Raw genomic sequence first — 21,247 nt, 5'->3', positions numbered from 1 at the left:
ATAACATTTTCATTAAAACTAAGTATTTGTTCTGAAACACAAGCAGTTCACCATGCATTAAGTCTGCAGGGTGAGTGCAATGTAGGAAGACAGGTGTGTGGCCCATTGCCATGACATTACCTGCATGCATGCCAACAAGGAGAGGGGATGCCCCACATCGGTATATAGCAAGCTGAGTCTGTGACTTCCTGACAAGTCAAAGGATGATGTCAGCAATGGTAAGGATGAGAACTATATGAAGACTTTAGAGAAGGTCTTTTGAAGACTTTGAATCATTTGCTGACTCTACGTAGGCTCTCATTATATCATTCAAGGCATAGTACCTTAAACATACTTCATTTCACCTTGTTAAGAGAGATGAATGACTAAAGACCAAGCTAATGTCAAGGATGCTTTCATGAATGGAAGTTTCAGGGTCATGGCTAGGCTCACTATTAGTATCACATGGTCCACATCTGCAGCCTCTACCCTCTGTTCTCACCCTACCACTCTAAAGATACTGCTCTCACTGAGGTCCTCAATAACCATCTAACTGCCGCATACAGTGAGCTTTTGGGACCTCCCTGCTGTGTTGATCACTCCCACAGCCACACTCTACTGAGGACACTGGGGACTTCCCATCCCTCTGGTTTTCCTTCTATGGCTCCGGATCTTCCTCCTGTGTTTCCTCCTAATGGCTCCTCTTGCATGAACTCCTTAAAGCCAGTGTTCCCCAAGATTTCATTCTGAGGAAATTGTTCTTCTCACTCCACTTACTCTGCCTGGGTGGCTCTATCTACTCTCTCGATGTCAACTGCCAGTTACAAATGAAGAAATCAAATATGTCTCCAGCACTGCCGCTCCCTTATTTTCAGACTGACATCTCTCTGACTGACTGCTATACACCAGACCACAAAGCCACTCCAACTCTAGATGTCTCAGACAATCTAAATGTCGACATGTGCAAAATTAGTTCCTCATCCTCTAAAATGACTCCTGCTCCTGTGTTCTCTATTTTAGTGATTTTCATTATCTACCTAGTTATCTAAGATAGAGATCTAGGCATCACCATCAAAGCCCCTCTCTCTCTCCTCCTGTTGAACATATCACATCCTGTCACTTTTACTTCAGAGACACTTTAAAAGTTCATCCTCTTCGCTTCATCCATACCACCACTGCCCTATTTCAGCTATTATCCTCACCACGGGCCGGCACCGATGCAAAGGCTTCGTCTGCTTCCAGTCCCAGGCCCGCCATTGCCACCACAGTGAGATCTAAAAATATCTGTTCCTGTGCTTTTTTGCCTCCAACCCTTTAATGGTTCCTTTTGTATTATAAAACACTACAAGCTCTTCATCATGACATATAAGAACTTTTATGATCTGGTGTCTGCTCGTCTGTAGCTTCATTTTTTGATGTAACTCATCTCGAACTTTTTGCTTCAGCAATACTAAGTGACTTGTAAATCTCTGTACTTATAAGTTGTTTCTTCCCCTCTCTGGGTTTCTTGGCACATGAGGTTCTCTGTATCTGGAATGCTGTTTTGCTTTCACTTGGCCAGCTCCCACTGATTGTTTACAACTCAGCATAGGCATCACCTTTCCAAGAAGTTTTCCCTACTTTTGCTAAGACTAGAGTAGCTGTCCCTTCTCCGGATTTTTCTATATTTATAATCCTGATGAATAGAATTTTTCAACTGTAACATAATCAAAACACAGAAAGGAAACAAGACTTGAACTTAAAATTCTCTAAATAATGTATTACAAAGCCAATAGGATTATTTTTGGACCATTAATACCACTGGATAGCCATGTAAGAGTATATCTATCAGTGCATTTTTAAAATTAAAAGAAGTACATCTCGCTTTACATATATGTGTGGGTGTTTATATCCCTAGAAAAGCTATTTGATATTTTTGAAAACTAAATGTTTTCCCACCTCTCTCTATATATATTTATTTCAGACATACTTTATCTTTCGTTTTTAATACTCTCCAAATAGCAATGGTTTCTAATTAGCCCAACCTAAGTCCAACCCTTTCCAAATCTTAAAAAAACATTTTTTTTATATTACATGGTTTATTCCTTGTCTAGAACACAAATATTTCAAAGGGAATAATAAAATCACATCTGCCATTATTTAGAAATTAATCTTTTTTAATTGCAAAAAATGGAAAGATGTTTTGGTATTGGGATAAATTTTGTTCCTTTTAAGAACCACATCCTTTATCACTACTGTAGCATCACAGTAACAGATGAAATTAGGGGAAAATTCAAGGATTTATTTTGATTTTTTTTACATTAATTTTTTTTAAATAGTGATATCCATATCAATATATCTTATAGAAACTAAGAATTAATCATTTTATCATTCTGTACTTTAATTCAAGCATTTAAATATTCTTTCAGCCAGAGCACAGAAATAATAATTTACTTAAAAAGCATTTTTTCATATTATATGATTTATTCCTTATCTATAACATATTTCAAAGGGAATAATAAAACATAGAAAGTTTAGTTACTCATATCGCCTTTCACACACTGATGTGTAAAGGAAGCCCTTAAATTTTTTTCTCAAATTTTTTTGAAATTTCAAACAAAATACCTCAAAATTTCCATCTTATATCTCGTTGAACCAAATATCAATGAATCTTCCCTATCAATAAACCACTATGAATTTGAGACAGAAAGAGACATTAAATTGCAGAAGTCTTACGTGATATTGCAAAAATCACTTTGATGAAAATGTCTGAAGGCAAATCTAGTTTCAAACTTGTTAGGCAAACCAGGTGACTGAATAAGCACTTTTATTATCTAATTATTTATGAGTTTTTAAAAAATGTATTAATGCTATGAATCCTATGAATCCACAAAATTTCTAGAGCCTCTGTTTTTTTTGCTGGGGCCTTTGTTACTTTATGAGCCAATTACCATCCCTCTCAATGAAGGGTGCCCCAGAGTGAATGATTAGACAAGTTAGTTACAATCTCTTTTGGGGAATAATTCTAACCATAACATGTACTCTACAGATTTTTTATTTTTTCCTGAAAAGGCTATAGTTAAATTATATAAGCAGAGTGAAACACTATGCACAAACATGACTGCATATCATGCTGTTAAATGAATTGGTGGTACAAATTTCTGGCTATGTAATCTTTCTTTCAGAAATATACGGAAGTATTGTCCACTTGGACATTATTATTTAAACATGTGTTTTAAATGAAACTGCTGTTCTGATTCCACAAAATGAGCTGTTTGGTATCATCCATAAAATCAAATGGACAGACAGACCATAAATATGTGTCTTTAAATAAAACAAACAATTGTCACCTAATCATCGATTAAGTCTGATGTTTATTTTTAATAAAAATGACATAATCAAAGACACCATTGTGTTTTCACTTGGCAATCCAGGCATCTGACTTTCAATTTTCATTTTAATCTTTTGAATAAATTTGCTTAAGTATTTTTTTAAAAGCAACCAAAGAATTAATAAATTTATTTACAACTAATGTGCTAGAGTGGCATCTTAAAATTAAAAGGCACACATTTTTCTACTGAAATTGATGAAACTGCTTCTACAAAACTAATACTAAATTGGAGAAAAAGAGAAATTCAAATGAGATAGTGAATAAAATGAAAAGTCACTTTACCAAAACTCACTAGTAAACTGTGAAAGTCTAAACTATTTTCCATGTTAACGTAAGAACACCTTATGTTGAATTAGCTATGAGAAAAAAAAAAATGCTTTCCATTATCAATCTAATTCTCATAGAGCTTCACAGAAGGTTGAAGGAGACATTTCTTCAAATGAAATACATATTTCTAGAATCTAACCTGACTTACAGCGAGATAACATCTTATGTAGCAATATGAAGATCACACATCAAACACCATTACCATGATAATTTTAATAATACAACCACTATATTGTAAAACATAGTCACATGTCAATACTAACAATCACAATCAAGTTTTTACATAGTTAGAGAGGTATGCTCAATTTTCAAGGTCTCATACTAACAGAGTAAAGCAGTGATACAGATGATTCAAAATATCTAAAAGATAATGAAGTATTTTTTATATAAATAAATATATTTTGTTAAATATTAATGACATATTTATTTTTAAACATAAACTATGATTTGCAATACATTTGCAGTAAATACATCTCCCTAATAGCTTTTTACTTGGGTTAACACTAAAATCATGTAGTTCACATTCTAGGACAGCAAGTGGTTGGTCAATGAGGAAAGGTGCACCAACAGTATGATAGATAGTACGGAAAGGGTGGTCAAGTATTTAAAATTTCACCCAGGTAATGCAAATGACAGAGATTCTCCACAGAGGGGTAAGGAATATGTGATGCTCTTAAGAGTAGCCTACCAAATGTGGAGCTCAGAATTCCATAGTTAAGACATAATTGCCTTCTTTTTGGTCCACAAAAGCCGTGAGACCTAGATAAGATTCCTAAGAAAAGTACTGATTGTGCAGTAGTTTTCTCACTGATGGAATACTATTCATTGTTGACACAACAGATGGATCAGGAAGTTACAATTTACACCATTGACACAGGTTTGCTATTGATGATAAGGCATATTTTTCTTTCTACTACACGGTATTTGATTTTCATGTGCAGTCACATGTTTGTCTAACCTTCAATCAAAAGGCAAATATTAGAAACCTGAGATTCTTTCAGAACACACATTTGACGTGCCTCATAAAATTCACGAATGTATTTGTCTTTGGTGTTACTTTCATGCAAAGAACCCAACCCACTACTCTCCTTTCATAGGGAAAACTCCCTAAAGTAAGTAGAATCCTGTAGGGTGGCCAAAATGCAGCATCTGAGCACTGTTATTACATAAAGTACTCTTAGTGTCAAAGCATAATGAATGACTAAACAAATGCAATGGATTACAGGGAAGAAGTGTGCTAAAGCAAGATGCGATTAACAGCAAATCTACAGCCTCCATCCTCCCAAGTTCTCATCTTTCTGAGTCTTGTTCATGAAAATTATACATGTTACTTTCTGGCTCATTCACACAATCAATGCCCATATATTTATCTCTTTATGTACCTGGAGAATGGTCACACTGGAAGGCTAAACAATTGAAAAGAAAGGTACACTGTCGAACCTTTCTCTTTCAGTGGCAGTTAACACTCTTTTGACAAATACAAATTATGTATCTAATATGTGCCAGATACTTTGTATGTAAATTATGGCCAATGGACATTCAGAGAGCAGGAGAATTTAAATTTTTTCTTTTCATTTTAAAATGTAGATCTAATAGACATAAATCAATAATTTAGGACACGGTACATTAAAGTTATGTCTCTGAAGCCACCGCCACACCTAAAATGTAAAAATTTCCATCTTTAATAAATTTTCAGTTAAGTCCTTTTATCCACATTTTATAAAAGTTTACTTTCACTCCAGATAAAATCCTAACAAGTTTTGTTCTATTTCATGAGATTCAATCAAAAGAAAAACAACTGTTCTACATTGAATTTTCAATTACATAAATATCAACTACTAGTATACTAAATGGAAAAGTATAAAGTATTATTCCTGATTTAAAACCACTAAATAAAATTGGGGGAAAAATTTAAAAGTTTTCACAAAGGAAAAAAGTACAACTGAAATAGAAGGAATATTATGAATAGCTGCCATAAAGAAAATGTAATCACGGAATTTCCATTAGATGTAAGATTTATGTATTAACCAATAAATGAGAAAGCTATTCAAGGTTTAAAACAATTCCTTTTATTATATCCCATCAACTTATACCTGAATATCTAAAACACTGAACTAGGCTTTATAGAAATCACCATCATTTATGTTACATTTCACTAAGTTTTCATGGTATACCAAATAACTTGCACAACAGGAGGCATTATCTTCTTAAGGCACAGCCTAGTTTAAAATAACTCTCAAATTACAGATTTTCGTCAATTTTGTTTGAAATGTTTAAAAACACGCAAGACCTCAATATTGGCTTGTTATTCAATCTCAATGTGTATTTTGTATTCAGTAGCAAAACTGAAATTGGTTAAAGTATATTTCAGCATATTATTCTCAAAGGCACTGGCCAAGGCATCACACTAAGTCCTTTTTAACTCAAAACTTGGAAGATGCTGCACAATTTTTAAAGTATTAATATCCTAAAGGTATATGAAGTAAACTTAAAAGACTGAAATAACAAAAATCAACAGAATTAGAGTATTAAACTATTTTCATCAGCAACACTAACCAACTTAATAAGCAGTAGAGAATTAATATTAAGTAGTCGTATTATGCAGTTATGAAGTATATCTTAATATTTCAATTCATTAAGACTATTTTCTATTTCTATGTCTTTGAAAAGCAGCAAATCTATAGGAATTATGATCTATAATTTTATTTGTAGTTTTAAGAAATATATGCAATTATGATTACAGCCATAATGACTGATGACTAGTTCCAGTGGCAAAATCTCGGCAGGATACAGATTTAGCAATTTAAATGTTTTATAAGTTTTTGTAATTGAGGAAACTTTTCATAATCTGACATTTGTTAAAACCACTTATTAGAAATTATGCAGCACAGTAGCTGTGGAAATATGAGCTAGCTTCACAATTATAAAGTCAGCCTATGTAGCCCTTTCCTATTGTATATAGTGGCATAAACCCCACGGCGGCCTATCAGCTAACTGGCAGGCAGGGGGCTGCTCTATTCAAAGTGAGAGATACAAGCTGCAGGGCAAAAACCTGGCAGCTCCCATCTGACCCCACAATCCCCTACTGGTGACAGCTCCAAGCTCCATGGCAAATTAGGCCTTCTCATATTACAATTGGAGAAGACAGATTCCATTAGCAGTATCTGAAATTGAGTGGAGAGCTGCACTGTTATCAGACTTGACTCATAAGCACTGCTATTAATCAGAGCTATGATAGCATTTATATATTTCAAGCTATCTGCTGCCGCTGTGATATTCTGCTACAAAGGGTTGATGGGACTTAGGAAAGTGAACAATAGAGCTTTCTGGGAAAAGCAGAGTAAATCAAGAAAGTCTATGACTTCCGCACATTCTGAAGGGATTGTGGTTTACATAAATTTTCTCCCAATTGGAGATTGAGCTCTTCCTCATCTTACACATGGGATTTAGTTGTCACTCAATGGTAACAGCTGTGAAAAGGTGAAGCGGCCCACCGCTCAGAATATTGCCTTCGCTTTTAAAGCAATTAACCCATGAACAGGAGGATACCTGGTGATATCAAAGGGATTAGGCCAGGCACTGCATTATTAACATTTCCTTGAACTAATTCTAACTCTGACTAGCTGTCAGAAAAGACTCTACAGTCTTAAAAAAGAGTTTTTGCCCTGCTTTTTTCCCTTCAAAATGAAGTGCCGCTATTTGAGCCTAATATGTCCCTCTACTTATAAGAAAATGCAAATGAACCAAGCTCTTAATATGCTTAACTAGTCTGAGTCAATGCAATTTTAATACAAGCATGAGAGAAATATATGATCAATTAACCAGGGATCAAGACAGATATTCTCCTGAATGGAAATTAATGCTCCAGTACTTTCCATTCTTCTTCAACTACAAAAACTTGGTGACTATTTGTTACTTATACATAGTTACCTCTGAAATTAGGAAGAGCTTCATATTATTCTCTATGGTAATAATCTAAAATACTCTTTGAGTTGGAAAATCCAAATGTCCCTTAAGCAGGAGATTCTACATTCTAGAAGGTATGGCATTTTAATTTTCTATTCTTTATTGAATGGAATCTTAGCTGAAACTATAGCAGCAGACACAGTACTCAGAGTCAAGTGTTCCTTTTCCAAAAGTTTAATCAAATTAATTTTTAGTAGTAGCAAAATGTTTAGAAATATTTAACTTATAAAAAATAAGATACCCAATAAATAAAATACTGGCACAAAACAATCTGCCAACAGATATTTAAATATTACGGAAATTCGTTGTAGGTTCTTTTTAGTAAACAAGTGTAGTTTCAATATACCTTTATTATCAATACTCATATATTCTAGGTAATTTACTTGACATTAAAAGTGTTAGAAAGTTTTTTAATGCAAGTTTCCTGAAACGGTGATATTTAGAAAAATATTTGAACAACTGTTTGATGGTTAGTGACTTTGTCTTACTTTCTTTAAAATGAGCACTGAATTTTTATTATAAAAACTAAAGCAGTTTTACTCTCAATTCACATGAGGGCTCAAGAAATATTGCTGAATGAATCCTTCTATAGTTTCATTTGGCCCATAATAGTTTGAAAAAAATATGTTGACCCTCAAGCCTGTTGAAAATGTATTCCTTGCCTTGTAACAACCAAAATAAAAGATATGCCTTCATCTGAAATCATAAGCAATTTAAATCTTCCCTGAGGTGAAGAATTTTCATACAATATTATCAACATACTCCATTCTCTTTTAGTGATACCAGGACATGTGAAATATAATTACACTGATGTTTAATGATACTGATTTCAAGTACTCCTTCCTTATTCAGAATATAGGACCTAGTTCAATGTTTCCTAGGAAATATGTTTGAAATTCAAGTACTAGGCAATGCTAACTGGTGTTCATATTAGTGATTTACATTATCTATAACTTTTTATTTTGTATTAATAGGATTTGTGAATTTCAAATCTAACAATGTAATATCATACTATCAAACTTAAAAATCACTTACTTCAATGGCCTTAAAGAAAATCCCAGTTCCCATAAAACATTGACTGTATTACATAGCCTTAAATGCACAGATGTACATATTAATAAAACGAGTACAATTTCATATAAATGAAATGTATTAGATTAAACTTCCTTAACATAATGCATGCTTTAAAATACCCCTGAAGGGGACAATACATAAATAAATACATACGGAAAACACTGGCACAATCTTACTATTTTTAATTCAATAAACTACAGCGACACAGACAGCTTTCAGTGTGCCGTTTTACTCATACACTTTCTACATTAGGGGAAAGCAAATATAAATGAGTTCTTGCCAACCATTAGAAAAGACTGACAAAATATGCAGTGTTAATGACATCTTACTGCTTTTAAAAGCAAGAGAAAGATGCAAGAAAAGCAAAAATTACATAGTAATTGGGAACAACGAATAAATGATTCTTTCAACCTAAGTCATGTTTACTGAAAAAAATGGAGCTTTTTACATCAACACATTTAAACAGAAATTTGCTTTTGAAATACAATCTTTGTTTAAAAGGTACAGAAGGTCTTTATGTCCACCCCGAGAGTTAAATATAGTGAATGCTATGTGAACAATTACCTGAAAAAAAAACCTAAACCTGTTAAAAGAATTAATTTACTGCACACCAGTCAGCATTAATCCCACGTGTACAGTAATGTTCCCTTAAGTGATGGGGGAAAGAACAAATAAAACAGTTTCCTGGATCAAAACCCTTCAATATTCAACAACAAAATGGAATGATGATTTGGTCCGTAAATGAATAAAGTAGTGAAATGTCTCCTAAAGAAATTCTGATAAAGGAGTCAACCTGTAAAGGAATACATTTACTGTATGCTGGGACTGGAAAAAAGCTGTCACTGTAATGGCTGTACAAAAACTGTGTCCTGCTGTTGGGTTTATATTCACAGAAGAAAGGTTTTAAAGGTTAAGTTCAGGTCATACAACAAATGAAATTGTAACAAGCCAGCTGACATTGTATAATGTCTTCTTCCACTCAATCAATAGGCTACTGTTAGTCCTATTACCATAGAGATGGCTTGCTCTTTCCTGAAGGGTGTCTATTGTTTGATAAAACAGATTTGCCACTTGAACTAGGTTGTTCCCAAAGGACGTGTACCTTGTCAATTATTTGTATTCAAAATAATGAAGTATTTTCATATTAAAATGTGTGTAAGAGATAATATTGTTAGATCCCTTTTCTGAAAGAAAGCAACTTTTCCAAAGTACTATATTACCAAAACCACTCCTATATCCAGTTTAGTCATATTAAGAATTTTTGATTTAAAACATGTATCAGCAAGTATACAAATTTATCATTATGTCTATATATTAAAAGAAGAGGGTTGCAGACTAATGTGCTAATCTAAAATTCATTATAATCAAGGATAATACTAAAAGCTATTCTAAAATATGGACAACTCGAAGGAAAATTATTGTTCAAAGGTATTTGAATTCTTTAAAGGTAAAGATTTTTATATATGAGTTTTACAGTGGTTTTCATGTGGAATGGCATCAACAATATATTGAAAATTTTTATAATTTTTTCAAAATTAATACATGAAAAAGTTTTAGAGGACAAATCCCTTTATTTGCATTAAGAGCTACTTATATCCACATACAGCTTAAATGTGTTATAGAAATGATCTTCTAAAATACAGATGAACTATCAAAATAAATATAAGTATCAATTTTCTTTAAATATCATTTTCTTAAATGTCTTGTAAAAATTAATAACATTCAATACAGACAGGTTAAGTTCTAAATTTCAACCTAGATATTTAAAAATAAAAAAGATCAATTTTTCTATCAACAGAAAGAATGACAGATTCTTATATAAAAGACACAGAAGGAAAAAGTCTGATAAAGATTATTCTATTCATTTAAAAAATATATTTGTAACATTCAAACCGCAAATAAATCCAAGCAGAGATATTATTTTAAACATTTCATACTTAAAGATTTGGCTTTCACTGAAAACCTATAAGGCTGAAATAAAAACAAATTAAATAATATAGATAAAATTTAGTAAATAATCAACAAATATAAATTTCAATCTGAAAACTTTCTGCAAATAGATTTAAAAGTAAAGTTTAGAGTCATAATTATGTCAACTTTTACCTTACTGTAAATTATTAAAAGAGAATTTAGAAAAGAATTCAGCTTAAGGGCAATATTATGACTAATGCAAATAAAAACATCAGTCTCCAAAATGACATGTGCAACTGTCTATTCAAATTATACTATACTTGTATACAAGAATATTTTTATAATCAAATCTGCAATTGTTTTTGAAAGAAGTGTTTTAATTTGGTTTTCCCTTTGTGTTTTAGTGTTTTAATTTGGTTTTCCCTTTGCAGTAAGTATAATTTGTATTTTTCTCTATAATCCTCTTAAGCACAGGTTAGACTGAGTTAAGAATGAAGGAGACAAATACCAAAGACAAATGAGTTTACCAATATCCAACACTAATGACCCGTTTTTTAACAGGTAGCCTTCTAAACTAAGAAAGCCTTCCATCAATGAAGTAAGTGGGGTCTAATTTTCCTATCTTCCCTACAGCTATAATGGAACAAAGTGAGACGTTACTAAAACCACATCTCAAATTGATTTCTTTAGTTAATAGCCTCATTTCAAAAAGTATACAACATGTGCATATTTAAATACAATATAATTAGGTATTAGCTCTGAACCTGATAGGCAGCTACCCATCAGCAGTACTGTGAGTAATTAAATGTTATTTATCATTCACCAAAAGATGAAGTTCATATTGTTAAATTAAACTGGCCCAGCTGCATCTTCATAAAATGACAAACCTTATTAGTTCTGCCTAACCACAGAATTGTGATAATGAACTGGTGACACCTTGACTCCATTGTATGAAGCAGAACTGACTGTGTAATCATTTGAGGGTCAGATGCATATGAAATTACTATAAATTAAGAAAGTGAAATCGCATGAGTGATTAGGAAAACCATTGAAACGACAAATGATTTTTTAAAAATGTATGTACTTGGGCTATAAGAAAACTATATTAGTCAAAATTAATTTTAACTAATCAACTACTTTACCTGAAAACGGTGAAAAAAAGTAATGATGCAGCTACTGCTCCAAATAAGCCACAGAGAAGATTGACTCTGTAGGCAACTGAACCAAAAGGAAATAGTATAATTGCAAGTTTAGCCACCAGGGTGAACAAAGGATAGCCAGGAGGATGGGCAACCTACGGAAAAATTAGCAACAGTTAGGTTTTCACACTGGCTTTAATTGAAAAGAAGCCCTTTTCTCGGGCAAGTATGAAGATTAAGAGCCAAAGACTGTTTTAATAGTGGTTTTCTATTGTAATCCTTTTGTGCCAACACAAATAAATATTTTCTTCAGTGGATTTGGCATTGTCTATCACATGGTGTGTCACCTAGAGAAAGGGTGACATATTTCATTGTCGATTCTTAAGCAGTTTCTTCTCTGAGTTCACAGTACATTAGGGTCATTTAAAAGGCTATTGAAAAAAAGCGGGTTCTGAAATATTGTATTGGTTAGAAAGTTGAAAGACCACACTGCTATCGGATTACCCCCATGCTGACAGTCCTAAGGTCTTGCTAAAGGGATCATGCACCATAATAAAGTTTATTAAATAATAAACTTATTAAAACTGTTAACCCGATTTATTTTATTCTCCACAGCTTATACAAAATTTGGGGTGATAATAAGCCAGCTACTGTATATATAGTAAAGGCTTTGCTCTATAATTTAGTTTAATTGGATTTAAAACTTAAAGTAAATTGTCACGTACTGTACTTATAAGTTACTAAAAACTGGGGGTTTAAAAATAAATTAATCTACTTTACTCCATGCTTAATTAAACTTTCTTAATGCCTAAAACTGTTAATGAGAGCATTGATTAAACAATAAAACTAATACTTACTCCAAGCTCATGTGCGGCTGTGATCAGTTCCCCTGTGAAAAAATAATGTAAAACCAATAATTACTATTAGAAAATGACACTCCTCCAAAGTTTTCAAAATCCAAATGCTTGCATTGGGGTTTTGCATTAATTTGACTGGATAAAACTGTAAATCTGCAGAGATTTAACAGCATGAATAGTCTAAGAATATTTTCTCCCTTAGGTCTCATTGAATAAACTATCTTTGGTAGTTTTTAATAACTGGTCAGTGGAAATAAAGGTGAATTCCATTTTTTAAGAAAATGCTTATTTTCCCTCCTGAAAGTTGTATATACTTGCAAATATATACAAAACTCTTTTAGAGCATTAGTGCGATATGCAGTATTATCCCTCAAGTATTTAGTACAAAACTGTCTATAAAGATGTGACCTTATGATATATAGAATGTGCAGACAACACTTGGTAAAGTCTGCCATACTACCCTAACCCTGGCATTTGGGTACCTTCTCCACATTAATTAGGTTGAATACCTTTAAACAATTTCCAAATGTTTATTAGCTCCAGGTTATTTTCATACTGAATTACCATAATACATTCTTTCAAATCGTTAAATCATAATACTATTTACATAGAACTTTATAATTCCTCGCCATTAGTGATCATTTCTAAAATTATGATGTAGTAATTCAATGCCTGCTTCGTTAATGTTCTAAGTATCCAGAGGACAGGGACTATTTCTGACTCAGCCCTGTATACTGTAGTGCAGTACAATGTAAGAAATCAATCAATATTAATAGACAATGTATTAAAGTGACTGTTGTCTATTAAAAAATGTATTAATATCCATTTTCTATCTTTCAATAAATATCAGTATGACTAATTTTTACAAACTGCCCTAGCCACAATGTAGACCTTTACCCTTTCTGGCCTGGACTACAAAAAGAGCATTGACCAATCTTCTACTTCTCCATACTGAAATCACTTATTATTGCCACCCCATACCCACTCCCCCTCATCCCCAAAGGCTGGATCAAACCTCTAGTGTAACATTTCTCAATGGCTGCTCTCTGCTTACTGAATGAAGTTCAGATCCCTCAGCATGACATGCAAGCTCTTTATGGCTTCAAGGTCCCTTTACAAGGTTTATATCTATCCATTAAACCTATACTCAATTCAGTAGAATCTGATTCTCACTGTTCCTCTGGAATGGGTCTTCTTTTACACCCCTTATCACTCATTTTCTCACCCAATATCCTCTCCTAAATCCTTCAAGGCCTGGTTCAATTGCCACCTTCTCAGTGACACATTTCCTTACACATACCCCTCCCCAGTTAATTCCCCATCATCATGAAACATGTCTTCCACCTCCATAGAACCTGCTTGAATCTATTTAGCACTTAGATTGCCTCATATTCTAGTTAGTTGTTTTCACTTCTGTCTGTTCCACTAAGTTAAAAATATTATCCTATCCATTTCAGGATCTTGTCAAGACATCACCACCTCTCCCTTCTCTGGCCACACACATTCTAATTCAAGCTCTGAACATACAGGTTGACAGTCATCCTTGCTACTCAGACACCCCTCGTAGGGCACCCAAAGACAGATATTACTCACTTAAGTCAATTACTTAAGGGCATCTTCAAAGTTTTCTGGAGATATTCAAGAAACCCTTAGAAACCAAAGGCACTTCTTGTATCTTATATACTTTTTAAAGTATATAAATGTTTAAAATAGCTGTTTTCCTTTTTAACTACTGTCAAGTACATTTTATAGTTTTACTCTGAGTCAGCTTTTATGTCTTCGGTCTAAAACTGTTTGTTTTTTTTCCTCATATTTCTGCAGGTGCAGTGAAGCACAGTGAAGTTCAATATTTCAATATCACTTTTCATTCACTTCCATTTAAAATGTATTTAGAATTACATTTTAAAGTTAACAAAAATAGTTCATTTTACCATTAAAAAGTCAATACGCTGTTATTCTTTGCTAGAGTTCTATTAGTATTAAAGATAGATCTGAATGTGGCAAACTTCCATCGACAACTCTTACCAAATGTTAAACTAAAATCTATGCAGAGGATGCCACTATTCAAAGCCTATAAATTTACCTTTGATAAAGAGCTAAAGGGAAATATTACTCTTAAAACTGAGTATGGTAAAGAGGCAAAGTGAATACTGAAAAACAAAAAACAAAGAGTCCTCTTTCTCCCTACCCTTACATTAGGGTTTCCTGAAACGTAAGTCCTACTACTACCTGAACAGAAAATAAACTTATCTGGGTGCTTTACAGAAATGAAGATTATATGAGCATACCCAAAACCTGCCTACACTAGGACCCTCTGACATTGGGCCTAAGTTTCTCTGGCACTTCAAAAGTACATTCAAGTGTGCGGACCACTGTTTTGTTTGTTTGTGTCTGGGCCACAAATGGGTGGCAAGTTCAGAGTTGTTAGCAGATGCTTAACTTTAAAAAAAAGGGGGGTTCCTTTATAGTCTACTTTTTATATTAATTATATAATTACACTGTCAAAAATGAAGTCTATTAAAGATGGCATCCTAATGCAAATTGATTTTCTCCCAAAACAACAAAAAGTGAAGGCTAGATTCCCACCCTCTTCTCCAAAGGACCATAAGCACTACTGCCCATAAATCAACAATGTGTATCAAGTGGTGCAAAATACTGGCATGGCCATATAATGTGATGGATTTATGGAGTATAATTTAAGACTTAGTAGGAAGAAAAATACATGGTTTATATTGGTTTTGAGATGTGTTCTGTTTATTGATAGAAAGTATATTTCATAAACACAAACATTCAAGGGGAACAGTACATTCAACATATAAACGAAATTATCAAAGAAATGATTACACAAATTTTACTGGCAATATTTAGAAGAGTTTATTTATCATTCTCAAAAATGAACAAAAATATTTGAAGCAACCACTATTTAAACTAAACAAATTGGAACATCTAAGAGCTTTGGTAACTCAAAATGAATAGGTAACTTTATTCTTCTGGGAAAAATTAAAACAGTATTCATAAAGACAAGGCAACGATCATAGATTTTAAAGTTTTTAAATATCACTACATTTGTGATGATAGATTTAACAAAGAATTTTATGAAATTCTTTGACAGAGAGCAGGGGTTAAAAGAGCATGTTTTAAAGTCAAACTATGTGGGTTCTTTCCTTAACTGCCTCTGCTTTCTGGCTGTGCGATTCTGGACATAGCTTAGCTTTAGTTTTGTCATCTATAAAAGGAAGATATTGATAATACCTCCCTCAATATTGGGTAAGTGCTCAATAAGTGTTAACTATTCATCCCACCCACATACTTCAGCTCAACCATAGTAAGTAACTGTCAGTGGTTTTCTTTTCTGCAAAGTACAGAACTACCCAACCTCTGAGTAATACTCTCCAATGTCAAAACTCTCACAATTATAAAGTTATTTCTTTTTTAATATAAACGTTGGAAACATGGTAACTCCATTCTGCACTATACTAATGAAACATTGTTCCTATGTGCTTGATAGGACCTGAAAGAATAAAGGTAATGACTTGAAAATGGAGCATCAACAATCCTCAATGTGGTAGGCAGCCTTGAATATCACCCCTAATGATGCCCAGTTTCTGGTATTCTGTGTAATCCTCTCCTCCTTGGGTGTGGGCTGGATTTACTAACTTCCACGAATAAAACAATGTAGTGGCATATCACTTTCAAGGTTAGATTACAAAATGACAAAGGTGCCCTCTCTTAGTTCACCCAGACCCACCTGGCAAAATAACTGGATTGTTTATAAGTGAATCCTTTCCAAATTCAGCCTTGAGAGGACTGCAGCCCCAATCTACACCATGACTGCATCTTCGTCCTGAGTAAGAGCACCCAGCTAAACTCTACCGAGATTCCTGATTCACAGAAAATATGACATAACTGTTTGCTGTTTTAAGCCACCAAATTTGGGAGTATCTTATTGGGCAGCAAAAAATAACTAGTGCACTCGTGGTTTTCTTTTTAATAGAAGTAGCTTGTTTAAAGCCACAACCCGACTTCCACTCTTTTAAGTATTCTCCCCCAAATATTCTGCAAGGCTTGTTCCTTCTCAAAATTCAAGCAAAGATCCCCTCCTCGGAGGCCTTTCCTGACTAGCCATTCGGAAGGAGCCACCAGCCCCTCCCACTTTCGAATCACATTTCCCTCTTACTGTCTCTGCTAACTATATCACCACTTAAAATGTAGCTGTTTATTCAATAATTTGTGTATTGTCTCTACCAGCACCAGAATACTCTCCATACTTGTTCACCACTCCTTTTGTCTGGAACACAAGCATGCAATAAGTAATACTTGTGGACTAATAAGAAATGGGAAGCGAAAACTCAGGTCCAGAAATAAGATCTGGGTAAGTGGAGTGGCCGATAAGTCCCCATCAGGTGAAAGCCACAAGTCCTATCTCAAAAGCCTGAGAACTAAAAAGAATCAGAGTTAACATGAACGGATGGAAACATAAGTTGGGTCTGGACCGGAAACCCTGGAGGGCACGAGCTGTCCAGACCTCGTGAGAAAAGTGCAGACCAGAGCAGAGGGGCAGGAGGGACGACCCTGAGAGTACTTTACCCGAGTCTCCCCCCGGCACCGAAGGCGGCAGCGTGAGGGTGAACACACCGGCCACGGCGGCGAACACTGCAACGCCGCCGCACAGGCCTCTGGAACGCCGCGGCCCCACTTCGGCTGCCCGCCCCGGGGCCGAACCCCTGCTGTCGCCATGGAGACCCATGGATCGATCAGTGGGGACCGAGGAAGGAGGACCCGGCGAGCCCTACGACGTGCGGGAGCACAAAACTGCCCGGGCGAGCGGGGCCCTTGCAGCAGACGCAGTAACTTCCGCGTCAGTTCTCCGCGGGCCGGACCGTACCTTCCTTCGCCGGGGTGGGGAGGACGCAGAAAATGCCAGGCTTTGCGAGAACCAGGTTCGAGGAGTTTTCTCACATGCTGAGGTTTACAGACTTATAATATGTTTGAAATTAGCCCACCATAGAAAAAAAGTCTTTATCTTAAAAAAGCAATCCTGGGCACAGCCTGCACCTCCAGGGCCCTTTCCCCCCTTCGTCACTGACTTGGCTGGATCTGACAGAGACAGAAGCTGAGTCCAAAACTGCGGGTAAGCAAGGGATTCTTCTGCCCCCAATGGTGTGGAGTGAAACTACACAAGAGGACCAAGATTGGGAGCCAGGAACCTAAACCGTGTTAATGCAAGGAGAGGTGTGCGTACAGCATGTGCCAAGTCAGTCAATAACTGCTTTAATCGCATGTGTTTACTATGATTAATTATAAGCCAGAGTGCTGATTATTAAATCGCTGAGTAATTTTCAGAGAGATTAAAATAAGCTAATTGGTCTAATTTTTTTTTTCCCCATGGCATGAGGAAAACTCGGCAGATGAGCTGAGAAATTTGACTTTCTGCATTAATACAAATAATTCTTACCCTGGCAAAGTTGTCTTCTACTTTAACAAAGAGGAGTATTTTGATGGAGCTTTGACCACAAAGTAGGAAATGAAATGGAGACATTGTACTTTCCGACTAGCAGCAATTAAAAAAAAAAAAAGGATGAGGACTATAGGACGACCACATAGCACACTCTTAGTAAGATTTTTAAGCTTACCTTTTACAATATTATAGCAATATTGGAGTGGGAGGGGAGAAGGGCAACCCCTGTGGAAGGCATCGAAAAATATACTGAAGATCAGTGTCCATCTAAAACTTGTTACAAACAATCTGACAGGAACACAGTGCTGCAACTGTAGAGTAACATACACCTACATTAATTGGCAGTCATTGTGCCGGCATACCTTAGTCTTTCGCAGATATTTACATAATGCTTTCTCACCTGTAGTGTTCCTAGAGAGCAGGGGCTGTGTGTTAGGGTGCTCCTAAAATGGCTTCTAGTGATTTAACTCCTGGTATTCACTTCTTTGTGTAATCCCTCCTGTGTGAGCTGGACCTAGGGACTCCCTTCTACCAACAGAATAAGGCAAAAGTGATGTGTGTCAATTAGGGCTGACTTTTCATCTCACTTGCATTCCCTCTTGTGGTCACTACCTATGTCCCTTGCCCTCTTACTTGCTCACTCTGATGGAACCATCTACCATGCTATGAGCTGCTTTATGGAGAGTTCCATGGGCAGGGAATTAAGGGTCACCTCCAGCCAACAGCCAGTGAGGAAATGAGGTCTTCAGTCCAGCAACCTGCAAGGAAGTAAATCTGGCCAATGCCATTTGAAGGAGGTAGGGAATAGATCCTTCCCCGTAGGAGCCTTGAGATGATGGTAACATCTTTCAACACCTTGATTGCAGCCTAAGAGAGACCCTGATCCAGAAGATCCAGTTAAGTCTCTCACAGATTACTATCCTACAGAAACTGTGAGATAATCAATGCTGTTGTTTTAGTCCACTAAATTTGGGGGTAATTTGTTACTCAGCAATAGATTACTAAGACAGGCTGCCTTCTATTTCTCTTTTGAAAGAGTATGCCAATTAATAATGACTGATTAAAGCACATACATTTCATTTTTCATCATTTCATCTTTTTCTTGCTTATGAGCTCTATAAAATAAATTTTTATCATGGCAAGTATCTTTCAAAAGAGGATAATTCTTTGCCCATGTTTTGGGAGGTAGAATTTAGTTCTGAACATATGAATTTGGGAACTGTTCATATAAGGGTGATATGAATGAATAAGTTCACAGAGGCATAGTGTAGCAAGTACAAGATTGAGGCCAAGTGTTAACACATATCTTCATTTAAGGAATGGTGGGAGAAGAGGAAAGAACAGTAGAAGAAAGGGATGTGTCTCAAGAAGGAATGACGTTAATTAAGTATGTGTGGTCAAGTTGTTACAGAGAGGTGAAGGACGATGAAGAGGAACATATCTAGGTTTAATGGGGTTTGAGTTTATGCAATTAGGAGAATCATCTAAGCCAAAGAATACAAAGCTGCATATACAAAATTATGTACAGGCACGGAAAGAAGCCTGGTCTAGTGACCATCTATGAAACTAAAGCTTCGTTAGCTTTATAGTTAATTTCCTTTGAGGAAGAAGAATGACCAGTTCTCTCAGTCTGTGTCTGACTCTACCCCTCAGTAAGCATGCTGACTCTTCACTTATCCCTGAAGCACTTCCTCCTCCAGCTTCAATGACAGAACTCTCCTTTGGCTTTCCTTTACCCCTGGCCTCTCCACCCTGGCTCTGCTTCTGTCAGACCTCCAACTGTAGAGTGAACCAAGGCCGAGTTGTAGAATTAGTCTCTTTTCTGCCTTCTTTCCCAAAATGGTTTGAGTGAAACTATAAATAGTTACTACAGGCTAATAAATCTCAAAACTACATACCACCAACCTCTCCTTTAAACCAGAACTTATCTATTTTTTAAACCCAACTGCCTTGTGATATCTCCATTTCTGTGTTTAAACAGAATTTAAAACCTGGTAGACTGTCTGGCTTATGTCCAGTGTATACCTGGCACAAAATAGTACTTAACAATGTTTATGTAATGAATGAATAAATGAATAATAGACCATTGGTCTATCTATTATGGATTGCATTTAGTTACTAGTAACTGAAATCCTGCTACAGTAGTTTAACATGCAAATGTTTATTCTCTTATAAAAGAATCTGGATCCAAGCATCCATTTATGATAAAAATTCTCAGCAAAGTGGGAATAGAGGGAACATACCTCAACATAATAAAGGCCATATATGACAAACCTACAGCTAACATCATATTCAATGCGGAAAGGCTAAAAGCATTTTACTTAAGATCAGGAAAAGACAAGGATGCTCACTTTCACCACTTCTTTTCAATGCTGTATTGGAAGTCTTAGTCACAGTAATAGGAATAGAAAGAGAAATAAAAGGTATCTGAATTGGAAAGGAAAAAGTAAAAGTCTCATTATTTGCTAATAACATAATAATATATGTAGAGAACCCTAAACATTCCACCAGAAGACTATTAGAACTGATCAATAAATTCAGTAAAGTAGCAGGTTACAAAATAAATATTTAGAAATTAGTGGCACTTTTATATACCAATGAGTAACTTTTAGAAAGAGAAATTAAGAAAACAACCCCATTTACAATTGCAACAAAAACAATAAAATACCTGGGAATCAAATTAACCAAGGAAGTAAAAGACCTGTTCTCAGAAAATTATAAGTCATTGAAAAACAAAATTGAAGAAGATACAAATAAATGGAAGCATATACCATGCTCATGGGCAGGAAGAATCAACATCATTAAAATGGCCATATTGCCTAAAGCAATCTATAGAAGCTCACTTAATATATGACAAAGGAGGCAAGACTGTACAATGGAGTAAAGACAATCTCTTCAATAAATGGTACTGGGAAAATTGAACAGATACATGTAAAAAAAAAAAAAAAAGAAAAGAAATTGAACCACTTTCTTACACTGTATATAAGAATAGTCTTAAAATGGATTAAAGACTTAAATGTAAGACCCAAAACCATAAAACTTCTAGAAGAAAGCATAGGCAGTAAACTCTTTAATATTGCTAACAGTAATTTATTTTTGGATATATCTCCACAGGCAAAGGAAACAAAAGTAAAAATAAACAAGGGGGACTGCACCAAACTAAAAA

General features: G+C 35.0%; 1 protein-coding gene across 4 annotated transcripts in view; it reads right to left on the bottom strand.

Moving 5' to 3' along the window:
* TMEM260 (transmembrane protein 260) overlaps positions 1–17,476 on the bottom strand; it is a 53,788-nt gene extending 36,312 nt beyond the window's left edge. For all 4 annotated transcript variants that reach the window (XR_001598292.2, XM_016156121.2, XM_036239110.1 and 1 more), the window contains exons 1-3: positions 17,211–17,476; positions 12,624–12,655; positions 11,770–11,921 (exon numbers count right to left, since the gene is read on the bottom strand). Coding sequence is in view for 3 of the 4 variants with exons in the window: in XM_016156121.2 (XP_016011607.2) it covers positions 11,770–11,921; positions 12,624–12,655; positions 17,211–17,370 (344 nt within the window). In the remaining variant the exon portion in view is untranslated. The remainder of the gene's footprint in view (positions 1–11,769; positions 11,922–12,623; positions 12,656–17,210) is intronic.
* Between the last annotated feature and the right edge of the window lie 3,771 nt (positions 17,477–21,247).

The sequence above is a fragment of the Rousettus aegyptiacus genome, unplaced genomic scaffold (genome assembly GCF_014176215.1).
Source record: "Rousettus aegyptiacus isolate mRouAeg1 unplaced genomic scaffold, mRouAeg1.p scaffold_m13_p_3, whole genome shotgun sequence".
NCBI lineage: Eukaryota > Metazoa > Chordata > Mammalia > Chiroptera > Pteropodidae > Rousettus > Rousettus aegyptiacus.
Note: the sequence above shows the minus strand (reverse complement) of the source record. Positions and strands in the feature narration are given on the sequence as shown.